Source organism: Lytechinus variegatus, chromosome 7 (genome assembly GCF_018143015.1).
Source record: "Lytechinus variegatus isolate NC3 chromosome 7, Lvar_3.0, whole genome shotgun sequence".
NCBI classification, from domain to species: Eukaryota; Metazoa; Echinodermata; class Echinoidea; order Temnopleuroida; family Toxopneustidae; genus Lytechinus; species Lytechinus variegatus.
Window position 1 is genome coordinate 32,339,787 of NC_054746.1, and position 22,992 is coordinate 32,362,778.

Sequence of the window (22,992 nt, forward strand, 5' to 3'; positions counted from 1 at the left end):
CATTCATAATGAATAAGAATAACCAAGAACAATCCTAGAGCAGATGTTACTGATTGTTTAGGGGTTTTCTTGTAATAACAAAACATCTCTAAACAATCCAGCAAATCTAGACAGATACATATTATTCACAGAAACAGACAAACTTCTTTGATGTACTGCCTTGGACTTTACTTTGCCCAGATCGATGAGGTATATTGATTGGAATGGAGCGGATGTGAGGAAGATATTGCATCTAAAATGGACCAATCCTCAATACATCTGTTTCTTTAATTCCGCTATTAGCCTGGCCTGGGGAGAGAATCTACTCCATGCCTAGCCATTACGCACATAACGGCACCAATTCAGATGATGACAAATTTGCCAGTTGACAAAGTATGGGTGCACAGAGGGTCCATAATATACACTGATGTGCTGGAATGCTGGTTGTAAGTGCAGATGGGTCACGACTTTCAAATTGCTGTATCTCACTTTTGATTGGCCGCTTATTATCTGGTCTAAACAACTCTGTGGTTTATCTTGCATTAACAATGAAATGAAAATTGAACAAAGTCCCATGTTTGAGTTTGATTAGCACGCTTGCATCCTCTCCCACTCTTTCTCTCTTTTCTTCCTCCCTTTCTACCCTCCTCATTTTCTCTGCCCCCCCCCCCCCCCCCCCTTCCACCCTCTCCCTTTTTTTTCTTTTTTAAGTTTCTTTTTGTATAACTTGAATGCTATGTCAATAATTGCTGATTAATGCTTTCAGTAATAATTATCTTGTATAGTAAGTCCTTTCCCCATAGTTTCACTCATCATAGTCCTCCATCCCTTTCTCTCTTTTTCCATATCTTTCCCTTCTCTCTCCCTGTTTCTCCCAGTCTTTAAATAAGTTTACTAATTTTTCTCACACTAGATCATCGCTCAAATAAGTATGAAAAAATAGAACCCTTATTCTGCAATCTGCAGAAGATATGAACCAACTGGTAATAAATTGTTTTCTTTGAAAAACGAGCCTCTGATAAAAATCATATCAGGGGAAAATGCATCTGACCTCAATGATTCCTATCTCTATTTTGCCTAATTATGCACAATTATCCTTTCCAAAAATGTAGAAAGAATGGTCTTGATATCATAAGCAAACCTAAGTATTTACTACTGATGAAAAAAAATTGTTTTGACTTTAACTCCTATTCAAACATTATATTTTATTTTCAAAATTAAATCAAAACATATCCTTATTGTGCATGGTTAGAAGCTAATATATTTCATTCCTATTACTGTATTTACTGTAAGAATTAAAATATTCTATACTGGTCACGAATCCTTTACTCATTCTTTGAGTATTATAACTAGTATTACTACCACGGTCATTTGCTTCCATCCCAATCATCACTCATAATGACGTAAATTACTACCATTCCCGCTACCAGAACCACCACCAAAAAAAAAACACTACTACCATGACTAGTAACCAGTACCTCTATTACCACAACCACCACCACCAAATATATCATCTACCACAATGACTAGTAAGATATGATCTCAGTTAACAGCAATATCTCCAATCAAACCACCACCACCATGTGTTTTACTACCATAAACCCTTGATATTACAACCTCCATGAAACCCACAACTCTACCACATCAACCACCATCTCTATTTCAAAGAATATTTCTAAGAACACATCTTCAAATTGACCTTTCAATTATACCACATACAATATTAATGAAATACATGTATAAATTAAGCCTCCACTACCACCACCACCACACATTAAGGCATGAATTACCACCACCATCATTAGTACCTCCACCACTAATAATAGTTGTAACACAATGCTCCAGCAACATGTATACTGCATTCATTGCTGAGATTTCTGAAAAGTATTGAAAATCATCCTAGTGAATTGCCAAATGGCCTACAATCAGTTTGTCTAATGATAATTGCAACTTAGATCATGTGAAAATTATCACAATGGAAACTGGGACAAAGTATACAAGGTTGCAATAAATGATGATCAGCCAAGGTGAGTATTAGATCAAAATGGTTGCATAGAATATTTATACAAATTACATTAAACGGGTTTAGTATTAGACTATTGGGCAATAAGACCAACTGATAGTGAATTAAATAGATATTTAACCTTATCTTCCTTGGAAATGGAAAACATAGGTCCACATTGTAGTACACACACATCTTTGTTACTTTAGAGTAGGGTTCGTCCAGTCAAAGATTTTCTTTCGGACTTGGATGGAATATGACCAGACAGAAATCTGGTATAACATTAGATGGATGTTTTGGAACTTGAATTGGGCTGTTTCATAAAGCTAATTGTAAGTTTTGTATATTACACATGATGACCTGTTGTTAATTACCAATGACTTTTGATTCCAATCAGCTACAGTGACACCTAAGCTTTTTAGGTTAATTTGCTTTGTATTAACAGGCATCTGAATGAAAAGTGTATTATTTTAAAATCTAGTTAGGTTTGTTCACTCCAAATAAAAAAAAATTGAGGTTTATCATTTGGCAAAAGAGCAGATCACTCCGTCATGCACAACTTATAAAGAGTTTTATGAAACACCACCAATCACCAATAACTATATGAAATAGGTGTCGAAATAGGCATCAAATACCTTAAGCTGTTACTGGAGCATGAGCCCTATCAACCCACCACCAAAACACTACCATCATTCCAAACCTTCATTCAAACCTACCTACAACCTTATCTGCATTTTTATAACTTTTTGCTGAAATATAAATCAGTTAGAGTGATATAAAGATTAATAGTGATGCTTTCTATTTTCGATTCACCAAAGCCTGACAGAAACGAATCTCTACAAGAATTGAAACAATTACACCGCTAAGAGACATTTTAAAACAATTTCCGACGCAGAAGATTTCTAAAATATATTTTACTCAAAGTTCAATTTCCCAGGTACTTTCGAAGCACACCTTAAAGAATATAGGAAGAGAATTGCTTTGCAATGAAAATAATGAATATTTATATGTCATTCGCATTCTTCAGAAACGACTGAAAAATAAACCTCATACACAGCAAAAACTGTGGTGTTAACCTGGAACACAGAGGACCACACCAGTTATTTTACACCGGTGTTAAATTGGTGGTGTTAGTTTTACACCTATAGGTGTTACTACAACACCTATAGTTGTTACATTTACACTCTTTGGTGTTATGTTCAATCTCTAGGGTGTTATTTTAACACCTGAGGGTGTGGTCCTCTATTAACACCAATTGGTGTCAGTTTTAACACCACAGTTTTTACAGTGTACATGTATACAAATAATATCACATCCAAATACATCGTTTCCAGTCGTTTCATGCAAAATATTGTAATTTCCCATTATGATTTGGAAGACCTATCATTTCTGTTATCCTTGCCACAGCCCAAGGCACATGCTTTGCAATTTCAGGGTGTCTCAGAAAATGTGGAGTAGTTAGTTTTCGGGAACTGCATTTTCAAAAAATATTCTAATGAAGATTCTTCAATCAATAATTTAAAAAAAATAAAGTTTTATGTCCAAGAAATTAAAATTCGCCACTGCCTATTTTTTTCTTGAACATCTGGTTTATATACCCTACCAACCGTCAATAAAAAAAATAGTGCCTACAATTAATTAAAACCATCTACTCCAACATCCATTGCAAATGATGATGAAGCAGCTAATAGCATGAAGTTAAGTTACATGTCTCTCCTCCAAAAAGAGTTTTTTAAAGAGACCCTTACCCATTGCTTTGATCTTGACGATGCCTGAGCTGACGGGGGCGACAGTCCATAGCGTCTGTTGGAAGGATGCTACCACTATCATTGGCTGGTCATCTCGTTCAACAGATAGATGCTGTACAGACAGATAAATGTACAGGTGAAAATATAATGATTAAGATTAAAATATCTGAACTGTTTACAGTTCAGGGGTGATTAGTACTTTAAGAAACACAACTGTAATTTGTATGAATTATATATTCCGGTGTGTGGGTAAAATTTAGAAACAGAAGGGATAAATCAGCCTTCAGGGTCGTTACCCCTTTTCTTTTTATTTCTCAATTTGTATTGCCTCGTAAAGAATTTCATATTAAGTTGTTTTTTCATTGCATTCTTTGTATGTAATATCTACTATATGCAATGTTTCCTTCACAGATATTTAACAAAAGTTTATTTCTTCTTTTTTTTAATGAAAAGGGCTGTAATTTCAATGAGAAGGTATAGAAATTAAATTTCAACATAACATATTCATAAATATGTAAATCAGACAGACATACCATTACATGAAAATTTAACCCTGTCCATTTTGAGATCAAATTTCAAACACTACCTGCATTTTCTCTTAACAGGGGCATGCAACATTCTAAATACAACATAATAAATTTAATGCATGTTCATGTATGAAGAGCTCAGTTCCTATTAGCAATACATCTTCTTTTAATAAAATAAATTTATTGGTATCAGTCTACCATGTCAAATAGAGAATGATCTATTATCAAGAGTTTTAATTTCAATTTTGATAACCATGAAGAAACACAATTATAACACTTCCAGAAATTTCTATAAAATGTAAAAATAACAACAGCAATTTTTTCAAAAGTAACAAAGAAGGATGACATTTATAACCAACCATCTTCATATGAAATACTGCCACAGACAACCTTTCCAAATATGGTCAAATTACTACTCCAGCCCAATCACATACTTGAACGCACTAGTGGTCAAGCGGAAGCAGTTTGCATGGTGATGAAGTGTCTAGCCAAGCCAAACTGACCACAGGACGGGAATGTATGTTAATTGAATCATGGCTGGAAATCTGACCATGAATCATGCTAGTCTATAAAGGTACTGGATTGTGGTATAAACAGGGAATTTAAAATAATTCAATAAATGCACTCATGTTACAGTCTTAGTATTAGTGCCTTGAATGAATGTTGAATGTAACATCACTTGCTATCAAAGTGAATAATGCTTATGTGTTCACACTCACGCGTTAGCCCCATTACCAAAAGAACAAAAATAAACAAAGCAAAACGAAATAAATCAAGTAAAATGCTTAAAAGACCATAAAACATCTTAGATTGCATCCTGTTAAAGTTGGTATTTCATATTGACTAGCTTTGGTCATGACTGGCAAGAGCAGAATCAAACATTCATAAGGATTTTTCTATACACTGACATAGGTTTACCCTAACAAATGATCAATTTGAAAGAAAGGGAACATATTAAACAAGCTTTACATGGACAATTTCATCAAAATTCAAAGTAATGTAAGAGAGCTATGACATTATAAAGAATCCCTTAATTTCACAAAACTTTAATCTTTGCATCTGATTTTTTAATTTGATTTTTTTTTTATTTAAATCAAATTTTTTTCGGGATGGACTTGCCCTTTAACATGGCAATGTGATAAGTAGGCCTATATTTTGTTTCAATACAAAGGTAGGTATTAAAATTCATCCATTTCATAAAAAATGGTAAAAGTACAAATTATTCAATGAATCCAGGATTATCCTTTCTATGAGAAGCTGTTTGATCACTCAATGATAATTGGAAAATACGAAGGCAATATAGTCTCAATTAAAATCCTGCCTCCTTAAATTGGCCTCCCATCAATTCATTTAGATTCCATGGGCACATATACTGAATAGAATCAAGTAGAATGTCAATAATAATTCATTACACAGCATTGCTCTTTATACAAATTAATGCAATACACGGAGATGGAGGTCTAGTGAATTTCATGACTTATATCAGTAATTGTTAGCAATTCATTGCAAGATATTTTATACAAATGTACAGATTAAAAAAAAATCAGCATAAATACTTTACCAAAGACCCTAAAACCCTGCCTCCTGATAAGCGAGCTCGTTGGGCCAGCTAATTTATGTATTAAGCATGTGAATGGACTCTGCTTGCGATATGTGATTTTTAACTCAACTAGCTAGCAAATCAGGAGGTAGGTTTAACTGTCTTAGGTAAACCTGTTTGGGAAAAAAATTACACCCAGACGGCTATTTCATCAAACTGTTCATAAAGTTACATATGACTTTACAAGGAGGCGTTTCACAAAGGCCCGTATTCTGAAGTCGGATTGATTTAGACCATGGTCTAACTCTGTGCTAAAATTATGGGAGCCAAATATTCAAAAATTCTGTTCATATTGTATATTTCTTATGTTTACTATTTTGATTCCTTTCGCTTTCATAATGAAGAAAAACCCATCAGTTATCATTCCCAGACAATTATGAACAATTTGAGTGTCAAATGAGCTAATAAATTGGGTGTGTATATGTTAAGGATTTGTGCCACAAATGGCTCTCCACAACTTTAAACCAGGCTTTGATTTAAACCTGAGCTCAGAATACGGGCCATAGAGTTCAGTGTGACTGAGATTCAAGTTTAAATGCAAATGTGCTCATGATACTCTATGTAACCACACAATCTTAGTGATTAATATGCAGTATCGCACATACTCCTAGCATGATTCGACAATGTGGTGATGTCTTTTTGAAAGCCCGGAACTGGGAATTTAAGAGTGACTCCAAGAGATTATTAAATCTTTGTAAATATCCCTGGAGTATATTCTAAATCATTTCAGTCTGTCACTTCTAGCTAAAAGATGATCTTCATAGATCAAAATCAAAGTAAAGAAAAGTTGAACATAAAAATTGTAAATTTTTCAAAAGTTTATTAGGGTTATACTCGAAATTCAGTTCCTTTGGCGAAACACCAGGAAATATTTGGGGTATCTTTCATTTAGCTTAAGAAAGTGTTACAGTTATCTGCAAGTCATATAAAACTTACTAATACCCAGTATCCACTGTCACGATTTGCGCAAGATCTTGTCAGGTCTTGAGGCCAGTCATTGCAATCATTTGTATTGTAGAAAACTTTTGGATGGCTCAAAAAATATTCCCAATCAGCTATGAAATGCCAATCTAAACAGAAGGCATGACAGTGAGAACGAGGTTTAACTGTTTTAAGAAACTCCCCCGGTGTAAAAAAAGGTACCTGGAAGTCAATCTTGTTTATTCAGTATTTATGGTTAATGACCAGAGTCCCATTACCGTAAGAGTTGCAATCTAATACAACTTAACTTTGAACCAATCAGAAGCCTGCTTTTGGGAAATGAAAATGATTGTCTCAGTTGCGTTTAAATGCAATTGTTTATAAAATTAGCCAATTAAAATTCATCACCCCCTTCTAAGGGCCATCACAAGCCAAATTAATTCTACAACCAAGGGAATGATATATCATTGTTTCGTCTTGGGGTTCGAAGCCTTTGGCTTCTTGGCTACCGCCTTCTTGGGTGTCGATTTCTTGGCAGGGACTTTCTTCTTCGGCGTCTTTTTCTTCTCTTTCTTCTCAGTAGTCTTCTTTACTGACTTCTTCACTTTCTTGGGTGCTGCTTTTGCCTTCTTAGCGGCGGCTGCCTTCTGCTTTTTCTCCTTCTGGGCTGCAGCTTTCGCCTTGGCCTTCTCCCTCTCTTTCTCCTTCTTGGCCCTCTCCTTTTCCTTCTTGGCCTTCTCCGCTGCCTGTGCCTTGGCTGCTTGCACATTCAACTTGAATGACCCCAAACACCTTTCCCCTTCGTCTGCGTAAGTTTGCCCTTCTCCACAATGTATAGTGCTTATGTTCACCATTATTGTTTTTCAATCTGTCTGAAAAGGTTATAAATTTGATAAAGGTGATAAATTTAATATTCTTCATTTGTTGAATCTTACCAGATATCTCTCCGTGGCGACATTGACGAGGATGAGGTCATCTCCCACCCTGACCTTCTCACCTTCTGACCTCTGCTTGGACACCGGGTGTATTGTCCACCAACATGCTTCTCCTGTATTGAGAGAGTCAAAAAATAAAAATAACATCTCACTTATCAAAATCAATAATATTACTTTATCATTGCAGTACTGCTCAATGTAATATTTTTTCAAATTATGATAATGAAAATAACAATACCAAATGTCTTTTTTTCTAATGAATTACAATAATGTGAAATAATAAAAGCAGCCTTGAAAACACCTACAACAATTAAATTATAATATATTTTCTTTGTCAAATTCAGATCTACCAAGTAATTAATACTGGTAGGTATTTATTTTATCATACAGAAAGACATCATTCATACATACATGCAACTATTTTTTTCAATGTGGATTTCTTGTTGGTGCATAAACAAATTAAAATAAACTTGAAAATGAATGAATGATTGAAGTGGTAAATTAACAAATTAATGGATATATAAATCCTTTAATTTTTTCTTTGCTGCTTTTAGCAACACCTATGATATTTCTATCAAATCAAGTTGATGCAAAAGAATTTAAAGCGTTTATTGAACAGAGCATACAATACTCTCTACATTTAAAATACAACTTTTCTTAAAGATTCATTACACTATACCGTGATTTTCATCAATATTGAATCCAAAGATTAACAGAGCTTAAAATGAGGAGGGGAGGGTAATGATGCTGTAGAGTGACGTGTTGCTCGTTATATCTAATGCATGCGATGTAATCTTGGTGTACACCAATCATCAATAATTGCTTTGTGCAGCTGTGAGGTATTCTACACATAGTTCTAAACATTGAAAAATGTGAGCTAGAAATACTTCTAGAAAGGTATACGGAAATCCTAATACATTAAAAATTTCAATACATTCTAAGACACATGAGAAAAAAGCTCTAATTACAGAATGCAAATTTTGAATTAATAAAAAAAATTGAAAGAAATAGAGAAACATTGAGTGAAAGAGAGAGAAGGGAGACAAAGAGAGTGACATGTGATTAAAAAGTAGATAGATTTAGATCTAAATCCTAAGATTCATTTTAGTTGATTTGAATTTAAATTTTCAAGATTTGAATCTAAATATTAATTGTTCACATTCCACAGCCATTCTTGATTTATTTTGAATTCATAAACATGTGAGGAAAGGAGGAAAGAGCAGGCAAAACTGAAAAGGGAATATACCTCAAAAAGTCCCAAAAGAAATGGTTGAAAATTGCTTCAAAACCACACTCTAAATTTTCAATAAATTTCCGGTCCAGGGATACTTCATTACATTTCAGTTTGCAGCAGAGAAATCACAGAATTCTGATGTACATACATATATATATATGGCCATTTGAAATTGATTTTTGATTGAATGACTTCACTACTAATGAAAAACATGACCCCATATTGAATCAAATACATGGGACAGTACTTGTTCAGTGGTCACAGTTCACAGTAATTCAAAATGAAAAATGCAAGAACAAGGTGCATTTTAAGGGGCCCATGTATTGGGAGAAGTTTGGAAATGTCTTAATAAAAATACAGTTCAAAGAAACGTATTTATCTTTAGAAAAATAAATTGATAAATATCTGCATTTTGCAGCTAGTAGTAAAATAATAATAACAATAGAAGTAATAGCAGCAGCAGTAGTAGTAGTACATGTAATATCAGAAGTGGTGGTAGTAGTGGTAGTAGAAGTAGTATAGTAATTGTAGTAGTAGTAGTAGCAGCAGCAGTAGCAGTAGTAGTATTAGTAGTAAGAGGAGGAGTAGCATAAGTAGAAGTAGCACGAGCAGTAGCGGTAGAGGTAGCAATAGCAGTAGCAGAAGCAATAGCAGTAGTTGTAATTGTAGAAGCAATAACAATGGTAGTAGTAGCAGCCGCACCCCGGAGGTCACTTCCGCTGAAATGTGATTACCATGCGTGACCAAAAAACATGTAAAAAGGATCTCTTTTTCAAGATAGGTTACGTATGTAACATAAGGGTGTCAAAAACACTGAGATAATGGAAAAAGGGTATATATTTCGCTAAGAAAACTACCTGTTCACGGTCCAATTTATGAGAGTATAAAAAGACTAAAATACTTTAAAAGAGGATGTATTTTTTGCCCCAACACAAAGTGTTATCGGTCCAATTTGAGCGAGTTGTGTGGGGTGGTACTAAACCCAATGAAAATAAAGGTAAAGTTGACGTCTGTGATCACATCAGTGACATATTTATAAGATATCATTGTACTTGTTTAGGGGGGTCAATTCAGGGAATAGCTTGTCAAGGGTACCATTTTGTTTCAAATACTTGTTATGGGTAGGGTTTCACATGCCAATACTTGTTAAGGGGTGCATTTTCAGAACATGGATACTTGTTTATGGTGCTTTTTGAAACCCGATTGTCACGCATGGTATCCACTCGTCAATGAAAATGCCCCCCCCTTAGGCAGCCGGGTAACAAGGAGTAATACAAGTTCGACAGTTTAGTTATTGTTCCCATTAAGTACTTAGTAATAAATGATGCATAGCATTATTCAGTAGCACCAGATGAAATAACGAGTTCACTTATTTTTCATTGAAACTACAGTCCTTGCTTGTGTAAAAACGCTCAACTCCAAAGCCAAGCAAAATGACCCTCGAACCCCCATCATGTGTCACTCTCCATCTATGTGATGTTGACACTGACTCTCCATGCCCACTCTAACAAGAAGTTGCCATGGTAACATGACCCAAGCTTTGTAGGATTGTACAAGCTCTGTCTTCTTTCATACTTCAAGTGTTCTTGTTTTTCTTAAGCCCTTTGTCTATTCTGATTTTAGCCTTAATTACTTTGTCTCCATCTCTAGCGCTCTTTTACCCTCTGAGATTTATTTTCTATTATAAAAGAGTATGAATTTGTAAAGCTTTCACAGATTTACCTTTTTTCTACATTGAACCATTTTGATTAGATTTTTTTCTCAGCCATCACATCTAATTTCGCATGTGTATAAGGCTGTCATTTACATAATTTTTTTTTCAACAAAACAGCGGAAGAAAAAGTATGATGTCATTATTTTCCATTTTTCCACATAAACTTCTTTGTTAAGAGTGTTAGTCTCTGTCTATGTCTACCTGTCTCTGTTTCTGTCTCTCTTGCACTCCACTCCCCCCCCCCCCCTTGAGCTTTTCTTTCAGCCCATGGTCAGTCTCCCTTCTTCTCTTCCTCTTTCCTTCACCTTCCATTACAAAAAAAAACACAACACTCTGTCTCCTCATCATCCAATATTCTCATCATAATGAGCTCTATCTCAGCAATTAACATGATGATGTGATTAACTACAAATCTCAGCCTGTCTAGAAAAAAGTGACATTTTTCTTCCCTTGCGGCATTTTCAGATCCCTATTCTGCTGATAACACATATCCGCATAGTCCTTATGTAAAGATAAATGAATGACTGAGTATTACTGCAGAATGTAATAGACCCCATTTCCAGTTAATTCATCTTCTGAGTCTGGATGGAAGACCATTAAATCTAGATATGAAAATTGTGAATGCTTAATGTACATAAAAAACACCTGGACATGACCTATTTAGAATGATAAATGACAGTGATTTGTAGTTTATTAAACCTTTTTAAAAAGGGGTGTTGCTTGTCATAACCCCAAGCATGTTGACAAACAATTTTCATTCATTTCTGTAACCTACAATAGAGTATTTGTTTTTTTTTACAATATAGAAAGACAAAATTTTATCACATAAAGTTTATAGAAGGAAAAATGTTGATCATAAGGACCCTCCTTTTTTTTATTTTAAGGCATAGTGTCTTCAACTCAATAATATACTAGAAGTCTGAGCAAGAAAATACTAATATTCTACTTTTTGTAAAAAAAAAAACTTAGGGTGAACTACAAATTCAAACTCCTTTTACATGCATATACAAGAGAATGAATAGGAAGCTGAAATATTTTGCTATAAGTATTGACAAGAGAGATTGTAACTAAACAAAGAGAATGAAGCTCACACAATTTTCATACAGCAGATACGTGCGTACCATTGCTTCTTTAGATAAATGCTTGCATACTTTTTGTGCATTGAGTGAGCACTTACAATTAATCACATTCAGACAAAGCATAATGGATGCCAAGTGAATGATTAAAAACATACATCATTTTCATATTCTAATCCCTAGTGTTTGAACTAAAAGCATTTGTCTGTTCAGAATGTTTCTGGCAGTGACATGTCCACAATTACTTGAAAACAAGGGGGCATAAAATATGTTTATCGCTCTAAATGGTTGAAAAAAATTGGAATTCCTCTCCCCCCCCAAAAAAAAATATATCAATAATAATAATTAAATAGATGAATAGAAAAATAAATTGTTGGCAGAACTAAAATTCAACAAGCAAAAGAGTAAGCTGGAAGGTGAGGGAAAAACATTAATCACTGCATAAATGGTTTTTTTTTTTCTAATAAAAAAAAGCATTTTAAAATGCTTCTAAAATGCCTTATCACAATAATCGGGGGAGGGGGATTCCTTTATTCCTTAGATATTACTGTGGCAGGTCTTGGGGGAAGGGATGAGGCCTCAATATAACACTGGTTTCTATGCCATGACGGCTCCAGAAGAAATAGTTAATAAATAACTCGCGGGGATGATGAAAGTGTGTTTACAGTGCAAAGAGACTGATTGGTGAATTATCTATTGGTCCCGTAATGCCAGTAAATAAAGCGGACGAAGATAATAAATTAAAGCCTTTCACTGATTTCAGACAGACCACTAGAATATTTATGCCACTGTATTCCCAACTTGTGTATCTTAAAGTAATGGTGATAAATCTGACAACCTGAATCTCCAACTTATTCCCCCTTGCCAAATAATATTAAAAAGGCACCAAATTTATTATATAAACACATCCTGGTCAAATACATAAAAGGAATAAATAATATTCGGTGCAAACTATGTACCAAATTATTTATATGCCAAAATGTGCTTTAAAAAATTGTCTAAAATGTAAAACTATACTGATCTATGATCTCTGCTTCTAATATTCAGAGAACTAAGGATCCCATTAGACAGTCAGGAGGGATAAAATTGTCAAAATTTCCATTAATCTAGATATCAGATAATATGGTGGCATTATCAAGACACCTGAGTACTTAACACAAACCTCAGGCTTCCTTCTACAAACTCGCCATAAGAAATTAGAAATTTTGATAAAGTGCTCTAATAAAACTACAACTGTCACCAGTTTAATATTAGCCCTAAGTACCTTCCACTGGTACCCTCATTACACAAAGAAAGGCAATAAATCTTACCTAGATGTATAAAACTTTCTCTCACATCATGAGCAAAACACAATTTTGAAACCATTATTCTTTTCTCCTTTTTCCCCCATACAATGATAAGATGTGCAATAAATGTCACTATCTAAATATTTGCATTCATTTGATCATTAGCACCTGACACAGCTTATTTGTCTGTGATATTTTATCTTCAGTAAGTACTGCAAATGACAAAAATAAATATTGAGCCTCTGGCATGCCATGATTTCATTCAGTCATATCTAAATCACATACTAAACAGTTTAATCCTTATGACTACTTTTTTTGTAATTCAATGAATATTAAGGTATTATAAAACAAGTTGAAGGATGTAGCAAATAGCGAGTGTGTACACAAATCACATGTTCATGCTTTTGTGGTCTTTTTGGTGCAGTACTTTGCATTAAGAGTGCAGCATGGTTTTGGATGCATCATTTTACCCTTTAGCATGCGAAAACCGAGATGCTATCTGAAATGCATGTTCTGACAAACTGAAGTCTATGGCAAGGATTTTGATGACCTTACTCAGGCGCGTACACTTAGACACTGGATACGATAGTGATCAAATAATAGACAAGTGGAATGCCTCTGGCCGTCTCACCTGCATCACGCGGTTCAATGTAGCAGCAGTGCTGACTTTGAATACTACTCTATACTCGCACAAGATGTTCAGTGATACATGGTTACTCTTATGTCCACTTTTTATGAACTAGACCAATAAACTTACAGAGATATGATGGTTATTCAACAAAAAACCCCAACATGGCCAAAGTTCATTGACCTTACATGACCTTTGACCTTGATCATGTGACCTGAAACTCGAACAGGATGTTCAGTGATACATGATTACTCTTATGTACAAGTTTCATGAATCAGATCCATAAACTTTCAAAGTTATGATGGTAATTCAACAGATACACCCAATTCGGCCAAAGTTCATTGACCTTTGACCTTGGTCATGTGACCTGAAACGTGCACAGGATGTTCAGTGATACTTGATTACTCTAATGTCCAAGTTTAATGAACTAGACCAATAAACTTTCAAAGTTATGATGGTAATTCAACAGATACCCCCGATTCGGCCAAAGTTCATTGACCCTAAATGACCTTTGACCTTAATCATGAGACCTGAAACTTGCACAAAATTTTGAGTGATGCTTGATTACTATTATGTCCAAGTTTCATGAATCAGATCCATAAACTTTCAAAGTTATGATGGGAATTCAACAGATATCCACAATTCGGCCAAAGTTCATTGACCCTAAATGACCTTTGACCTTGGTCATGTGACGTGAAACTCATGCAGGATGTTCAGTGATACTTGATTAACCTTATGTCCAAGTTTCATGAACTAGGTCCATATATTTTCTAAGTTATGATGACATTTCAAAAACTTAACCACAGGTTAAGATTTCGATGTTGATTCCTCCAACATGGTCTAAGTTCATTGACCCTAAATGACCTTTGACCTTGGTCATGTGACATGAAACTCTAATAAGATGTTCAGTAATACTTGATTAACCTTATGGCCAAGTTTCATGAACTAGGTCCATATACTTTCTAAGTTATGATGTCATTTCAAAAACTTAACCTCAGGTTAAGATTTGATGTTGACGCCGCCGCCGCCGCGGTCGCCGCCGCCGTCGGAAAAGCGGCGCCTATAGTCTCACTTTGCTTCGCAGGTGAGACAAAAACCGATGTGGGATCTTCATCTGTGCGATGCAAGAAACAAATTTTCCACTACACATTCATACCGCTGATCCATTTTATAAAACAAACAAAACTTGTGATGTTGGGTGCAATTCGGGCATCTCTGTTATTAACATTGTAATGCAAAAGCACTAGGTCAAAACGCCTCGCAACATTGTACATATCCTCAGATGCGCTTCATGACCCCTACCACACTTACATATGTGCATTATTAGCACAACACTGCATTTTTACTGTACATCAGACATTTGTGAATGATAAAATGTGTTACTTTCAGCTGCAATCTAAGCTCTCTTGTAATGATAATAACAACAGCTAACTTGCATCACACAAGGGTGCTTTGGGAAGTGAACACGGCCAGAACGTTGATAAATAAAATATTGATACTAATACTAATAATATGCAACATTTATATACCGCTTAATACAAATGTTTCTATGCCCTGCATACTATTACCCAGGTTTAGCACGGCTACCCTAATTGGGCACACGAGCATTCAAGGAATTCCTTCCTTCTGGGTAACTACATACTACACCTGGGTGAAGAGTGGCAAATGTAGAACAATGCCTTGCCAAAGGACGTGAGTGTTGCGGTGGGATATGAACCCCAGACCTTGTGGTTCAACGTCCGGAGATTTATCCACTGAGCCACAACACTTCTACATATTCATCTTCGTGCAAAGAAGCACACAAATATTAGCATTTTATAAAAGAGTCTGATTGTGTATACACTCACCTTGTGTTGATTCTTGAAGCCCCACATCAAAGGCAAGTTTATCTTTTGAGGAGCTTGTTGGAAGACAGGCAAGATACTGGATAAAAACCAAGGGAGAAATAATGCCATCAAAACACAAACACATCATATTCACATATATATGTATATCATAAAGCCCAAAATGCGTTTACATTATAAAAACATACCCAGCATCTCTTCAACAGCTGGCATTCCATATGAATATCTAATTGTATATTTCAATCTATTTATGTTTATTAAAAGATTATCATATTGTTAGTGAATCAGCATTTACTTTCTTCCTTGTAACAAAATTATATAGTTGCATGTATGAATAGATTATGAGAAATGGCAGAATGGGAGGGTGAAAGAACAAAATATTCCATTACCTCAAGGTGTCACGCTTGGAAGTGGCCCTCAATAAAGATTTCTCAGTCTAGGCAAAGGCACTCAGGCCACTCCATCTTGAAGTGGCTGGCCATTTTACAATGCTTATAGGTCAATAGGGAGCAGCCAGTTCCTGCTTTACAGGACACTCATGTTTGTAAACCTCACAAGAGCATGCATATCACCACAGATATAACAGTACTACTGATTGGTTTGCACGCACAAACCTCTGCTCTTTGCATGCACAAACCCTTGCTCTTCCCAAGCACATATTTGTTAGTTTTATTTTTCTTTCAAGAGGCAAAAATCAAAGAGATATTTTGTTCTGTGGGTCTGATTGAGAAGTGTGGGGACTAAAAACTCTACGGAGGTCAGTCACACCTCTTGACTTCTGTCCTGAAACTATCCAGATATTCAAAAAGGCACTCTTCTCAAATAGGGCTTTTAGAATTGCCAGAAAAGTACATAATCAAAAGTCAGAGCCAGGTCTTTTGCACGGGAATCCTGCAAGTGGCCTCTCATTACCAACTGTCAAACTTCCATCAAAGACAAAACAATGGGGAATCCAGGAAAGCCACTATGAAAAGATACAAAGTGTCTTTATAGCACGAGTTCTGCTAAAAAAAGTGGCACAGACTTTTGACAGGGTACCCAAGTCAAAATAGAGTTTGCATTCATAGACTAACTGCTGATGCAACTTGTAAAAAAATGAGCAGAAGAGCCTACTCCAAATGTACGGCCACATTTACACATTAGCTACTAAATTCTATTATCCGTAAAGCTTTGTTTAGGGGTCCCAGTAGGTAATGGCTTGGGTGAGAGAAGACTGACCCAAGATTCAGAAAATTGGATAGGATTGAATTGATTAATGGTGGTTAGGAAGGAACTCCTCTGAACTTGAATTACAGTTGATAATCTGATGATTTGATGTGACAAAGGGAGTGAGGCAGATTGAATTGTGGGTTTGAGGTGTAGTCTTTGAACTCAAAGATACATGTTTGTTCTGAAACATTTAAGATTTGAAGGGTGAAGAGAAAATAAATTGCATCAAGGAATAATACTATTAATTACATAGAACTAAGGTTACAATAATTATATATTGTACAAGTTATGAAAAATACCTCTTAGCATAAATCAACAAATTCAGTAGAGAGTACAGCTTCAGTCACCACCAGCCTATTCATTCTTATTTCATAAAATTGATGTATAATTGATTAAGAGACCTTATATTCATTTGCAATCAATTTCTGGTTGCATGCAATGCCCTCACTTGACATTGAAATACTTACCATGGAACTGAGGGAGTGTTGAAGAAGAATAGCATGACCATAGAGAAGGGTGCGGTGACCAGCCTGCCCACCCTATTAAAAAAAAGAAGAAAAAAGATATGTAATTAAACAATCAACATGAACAAACATAAGAGAAGGTTGCAGTGATCAGGCCGCCCAGCGTGTGAACCAAAACAAAAGAAAAGAAGCAGATATACTAATCAACACCTACCTGCATCATAAATATTCACATGACATGCACTTTGGGACTCAAATTTACTGCATTCCTTTGGAATTGGGTTTCAATGTTTTGACAGTCTGAGTTTACCATAATAAGTAAAAAGTAAAGTCATTGTAAGAAGGGATTGGGAGATAATCAAATCCCTGATAATAATGTTGCTTCAATTTTATCATCAGAATTTCAATTTACAGTGAATTATTATTATCATTATTATTATTTATTTGGCATCACCTGTGCCTGGGAGGCGAAAAGCGAACTGAATCACTGTGACCCGCAGGTCTCTCCTCCCGATATAACTGATTGGGGGGAATGCAGGTGGACCACTACACCGGGGTTTCCCCTACTCTTATACGAATAGTGCAATGGGTTCTTAACGTGCAAAGGTGGTGACTCTCCTCTACACGGGGCCTCCATTTAACGTCCTATCCGAGGACTTAAATTTGTCCATAGTATGTTCATATCTGCATAAGATCAATAACATAGTGAGTTATATCATATATATAAATAATACATCTCTAACCTTTCTACATCTGTTTCTACCTCCCTATCTCAACAAGAAACCAATTAAACAACCTTTCATACAACTTTTGTGTGTTTGGTTTCAATTTGACTGTGGATAAGTTCATATCCACATTAGATTAGAATGAGTTGTACTACAACAAGAAGATACACATTCTATATAAATTTGTTTGGAAAGGTTTATTCATACTAGTCTCAACAAGCAACCTTTAAAAAGATATACAACTTTATATAAACTATATTTTGGTTTCAATTTCACTCTAGCTATGTTCACATCTGCATTAGATTAGAATGATCATGAGCATAGAAATAATGGCCCAAATTCGCAAAGGTGGTTTTTAAAGACCTTTAGTTAAACCTATGCTTTATGCAGAATTCCTGTATAAAATACGTTTATTTACTGCATATATTTTTTTTAAAGTCCAATGCTGATGCACGCTTTTGTCACAGTGCGCCAAAGTGACGCCTGTTGCTGTGGTTAAGTACGCTGTTTTATTAATGAGTCCACTCTTCAAACAGTGGACTCCTGTGTGTGCATTAAACTTAAATTTATTACTTACAAATAAACCATTTCATCTGTATTCATGAACAGAGATCTTCAACAGACAATGAGACACATAGTCATCATGAGAATACATTATTCATCAGAATTGTATTGAACTTGGGATCTAATCAGACCAACACTGTAATTGATCTAAACATCCTATCTCTTCATTTCAAACATTTCTTTGGCGGTCATCCGAACCATCGTATCACACATATGACGGCGCAACCTATTCCAGAGAAAATCGACTTCAAACTTTACTATAATTTTCACACTTCGTTCCCCAGCTTTACAACATATTCATTGCAAGAAAAATACATGGTTGGAATGACCAAGAAAATTGCCTCACATTGGTTTCTTTATTTTTACACAACTAAGGATCTGAGAAAATATTGCAGAAGAGCTACATCCTTGTAATTTTGGTTTGAGCAACTCAGATTTTTTCCCTGTACAAAAACGCCACAGGGGAAAAAGGGATACGACATTTTGACTGACTGCGAATTCAATGCGCGTGATAAGTAAAAATGTTGTATCGTTTTCTCGTGCAAAGTCAATACAAAGCCTCGTGCCAATACGCTGGTTTGCCTGACCGCGCGCATTGAAATCGCGATCAGTCAAAACGTCATATGGCTCTGTTACACTACACATTTCCTATGGGATTTGCACATTTTATCAAAATTTTGTAAGGCATCGCTGTGAAAATCGTCTCATATCTCACAAAATAAAATAAATTGCTGCCTAGAAATTTAGTTATGAATAGAGTAGGACTTGTACTTTTATTTCATGCAAAAATCTCAAAATCATTTTTTAAAACCAAAATTGACCGCTGACGATTTATATCAATCAAAATTTGAGACTGATTTAAATCTATTCCAACGCTTTGTAAGAGAGGGGCGCTGATTAAGTTCATATCTGCAATAGACGGGACTGAGTAACATGAGTAACAAAATTTACATCTTTTTGCGGTTATATGAAGTTACTATCAATATTCAGAACAAGCTATACCTGTAAGTAAAAGTATCTTTTTGTAAGCTAGTTCCACAATTTCTGCAGAAAATCTGCCAAGTAGATAACTTTTGGCTCTATGATAGTTTTCATGATACATTTTATTTGAGCGTTTTATAACATGTCTTGATCATTCCACTTCAAAGACTGAACATGTGGATTACACAATTGTTCACAGTTCTTCATTAATGTTGGATACTGTCAAGTTTGTTCTCTCAGTCTGAACAGGCCGTAAGTCCAGACTATGTAAATGTATCCACACCTACACATATCGTCTCGATTACACCACCACAATTTTGATTAAACTTTGTATTTTGTTAGACCATGGAAAGGTTCACATCCGATCCAGATTAGAGCAGGAAGTTAAATGAATCCATGAATGCAACCAACACCGTAATCCTTCCTTTGGGATGTAAGCACAAACTTCATAGTGATAAGAAAGACACCATTGGGAGAGGCATTATGCAGCTCATACAGGATTGCTTGATACACAAGTGAAAGAGTAATGTGTGGATGAAATGGAGAGTTTGACACAATTACATGAAACATGTTTTCCTTTTGTTTTCACAGAAAACTTGATAATGGCAAGGGTGATAATTCTGCTTGATTTCCATCTCCATTGCTTTAATTGCGGTGTAACAAACGGTTGTTCACATTTGAAATTTCTTCTCTTTCTCACTATTTCTATTTCTCCTCCCTTCTATATCTTGATGTTCCTCCTTATCACTTCCATCTATCCTTTTATAATTAACTTCTCCTCCTCCTGTTTTTTCTTCTTCATCTTCTCCATTTCATTTTCCTCTTCTTCCTCTGCTTCTTCACATTCTCTTTCTTGTTCTACTTCCTTTTTCTCATCATCTTCTCCTCATCCTCACTATTTTAACATCAATGTAAGTTAAAAACTGAGAGAACATGTCATTCAATACTTATGGTCTACTATGGAATACTTTTTACACTTAATACCCATTAGGCAGAATATAATGCATGGCAAAAGATGATAAATTCTGGGCAATTTGTTCAATTCAAGTGATTTCACTCTTGAGACCACAATATTAGTATTACATATACCTGAATTAAAAAAAACATGCATAAATAATGATGCTGATTTGTTGCATCCACTATACAGTTTCTCTGAAATGGTAAATTGTCTCTATGCATGGTGGATACTTTTACGGTAAGAAATTCCAAAGCTTCTTTCTTCCGAAGGTTCATAATTCCAAATCACCTGAATTGCCTATACGTCGATGTTCGTTTCTCCGAAATCGAAACAGTGTTCATTAATCCAAACATTTGTAGCGACATTCCGAAGATTCGTAATTCTGAAGGTTTATTAATCCGAAAAATGAAGTGATTTCTGATTATGATAAGACATATATTTAGGCTTTATTTTTATGTGAGAGACCTTAGCGAGCAAGCAGTTTGGAAAAATTTATGTCTGAAGTTGTAAAACCCGCTTTTTGATCAATTTTGGTGCTAGTTACTGTTGAAAGGGCATACTTGCGAGATGTTACGAGTGCAAATACAAGTAGCAACCTCAAACTTTTGAACTTATTTCATTTTTGGATTAGTGAATGTTCGGAATAACAAATCTTATTTCGTTTTTGGAATAACAAACATCATTTAATTTTTGGACTTATGAACCTTCGGATTAAGGGACCTTATTTTGTTTTTTGACTAACAAACCATATTTCGTTTTTGAATTAACTAACGTACAGAAGAGCAAACTTTATTTTATTTTCGGACTAACGAACCTTTCAAATAACCGAACGTAGCCCACTTTCCCTGGGACAAGGTTAATATCAACAAAGGCAGGGGTAAGAGCCTCCCTCAGCCCTTTCGCAAATGATTAAACTCAGCATCTCCTTTTGGATCCATGTTTACAATTCAGGAAATTCTTAAATTCCTATTGATGAAATCATCCTATGTTCTGTATGCTCCCACCCTGACTGGCCCCTGACTATGCTTCACACTAAGTTGCATATCATGTTTGCGTACCGTTGCATGAAAATTTGGGTGGTTCCTTTTTTCTCACTTTCAGGCATATAAGAAACCCTTAAAAAAAAACTTCAGTTCAACTAAACCCATAGTCAGATCTAAAGATAATAATAAACTGAAAATTAAAAATCTAATAATTTCATTACTAGAGATGTACATTCGACATGCGACTATGTGTTCTATTGCAAAATGAAATCATATTATGAATGGAATTAATAGTAATGATATGGCAACCATTTCATAACCCTGTACTTCATCTCAACGTCAAATTTGTATATATAATTCATTCTAGAGAGTACCCGGTAATAAAAGCTGAATCTCATTTCATTACTTCTTCACAAAAGTGATATTTCATTGCTCCTAATATTTGTTTCTTGTAATAAATCTCACGACCGTCATCACATCATCAATGCAAGACTAAACACCTGTCTCTGCTTTCATGGCATCAAGTAACATTCTTGTTGATAACCCCTTCTAGAAAACAATGAATGTTCATCTTTCTTAATATTTCCCAAACTGTAATACCGTAGAATACGATTTCTACACTTCCTCAAATACCATGTATCTTCCCCTCTCTATCCTCTATCCCCACCAACCAATCTCTACCTCACTCTCCATCTCTCTTTATCCCTCCTTTCCTTTTTTTCCTTCACTCTTTCTCCCTCTCACTTTCTCTTTTCTCACATTTGTCATATTGCCTGTTTAGAATTTCTCTCTTCCTTAATTGCTGCAAGATCACAATACTTTATATTTGCCATCTCTATCAACATCAACACCTACACTACCCTTCCCCATCCCTTCCTCCCCCTCTCACTCCTCCGTCTCCCCCTCTCCCTCGCTCTGCTCCTCTTTCATAACAGAAAAAAGGCACAAGAGCGAAAGCCACCCTCATACAAGCTTGGCTGGCTGTGTTGAATCACACATCATTTCATGTGTAATCAATACGCCTGGCATTTTACTCAGAATAGACACCAAGCATGCCGCAAACCTCACCGAACTGTTTGAAATCTCACACAAAAGGCATATATTTCCACATCTTGATCCAAATCTGAAGGGGATTGTTACACACATCAGAGAATGCAGACCATTCAACACTCAAATCTCAATATCATCTTCGCTGGGATTGAGATGTTCCAGAATTCATCATCTTGCTTCATCTTGAAAGATTATGACTGAAACTATTAAACCTCTATCAAATAACAAACAAGTTCATGTCAATAGAATTCAGGATTTACCAATGTTATATGAAAACTCTAGAAATAGAAAAATTATTTCCTGTTCGGTAAAAAATAAAAGCATAAAAACTTCATGATGATATTCATCATGTTGAATACTTTAGGTACTATTACAACATTAACAGTAATTTGCAATCTCTGGAGAGGGAAGATGTCAAATGAGGGAAATTTCATCAATAGGTCTCTTGACAAAATGACATTGCTGACCAAAATATTGTTTGTATTAAAAAAAGCACACACATTTTTTTGTTAAAAGGTAAAAAAAATATGATTAAAGTACTCTGGGTATTTCATGAACATCACG

At 35.3% G+C, this 22,992-nt stretch overlaps 1 protein-coding gene across 1 annotated transcript in view; it reads right to left on the bottom strand.

The window, feature by feature from the left end:
- The window catches only part of LOC121419035 (ryanodine receptor 2-like), a 222,160-nt gene that overhangs the window by 180,958 nt on the left and 18,210 nt on the right, over positions 1-22,992 (bottom strand). The window contains exons 3-7 of the mRNA XM_041613313.1: positions 17,171-17,242; positions 15,498-15,573; positions 7,713-7,825; positions 3,730-3,841; positions 2,698-2,730 (exon numbers count right to left, since the gene is read on the bottom strand). Coding sequence (XP_041469247.1) covers positions 2,698-2,730; positions 3,730-3,841; positions 7,713-7,825; positions 15,498-15,573; positions 17,171-17,242 — 406 coding nt within the window. The remainder of the gene's footprint in view (positions 1-2,697; positions 2,731-3,729; positions 3,842-7,712; positions 7,826-15,497; positions 15,574-17,170; positions 17,243-22,992) is intronic.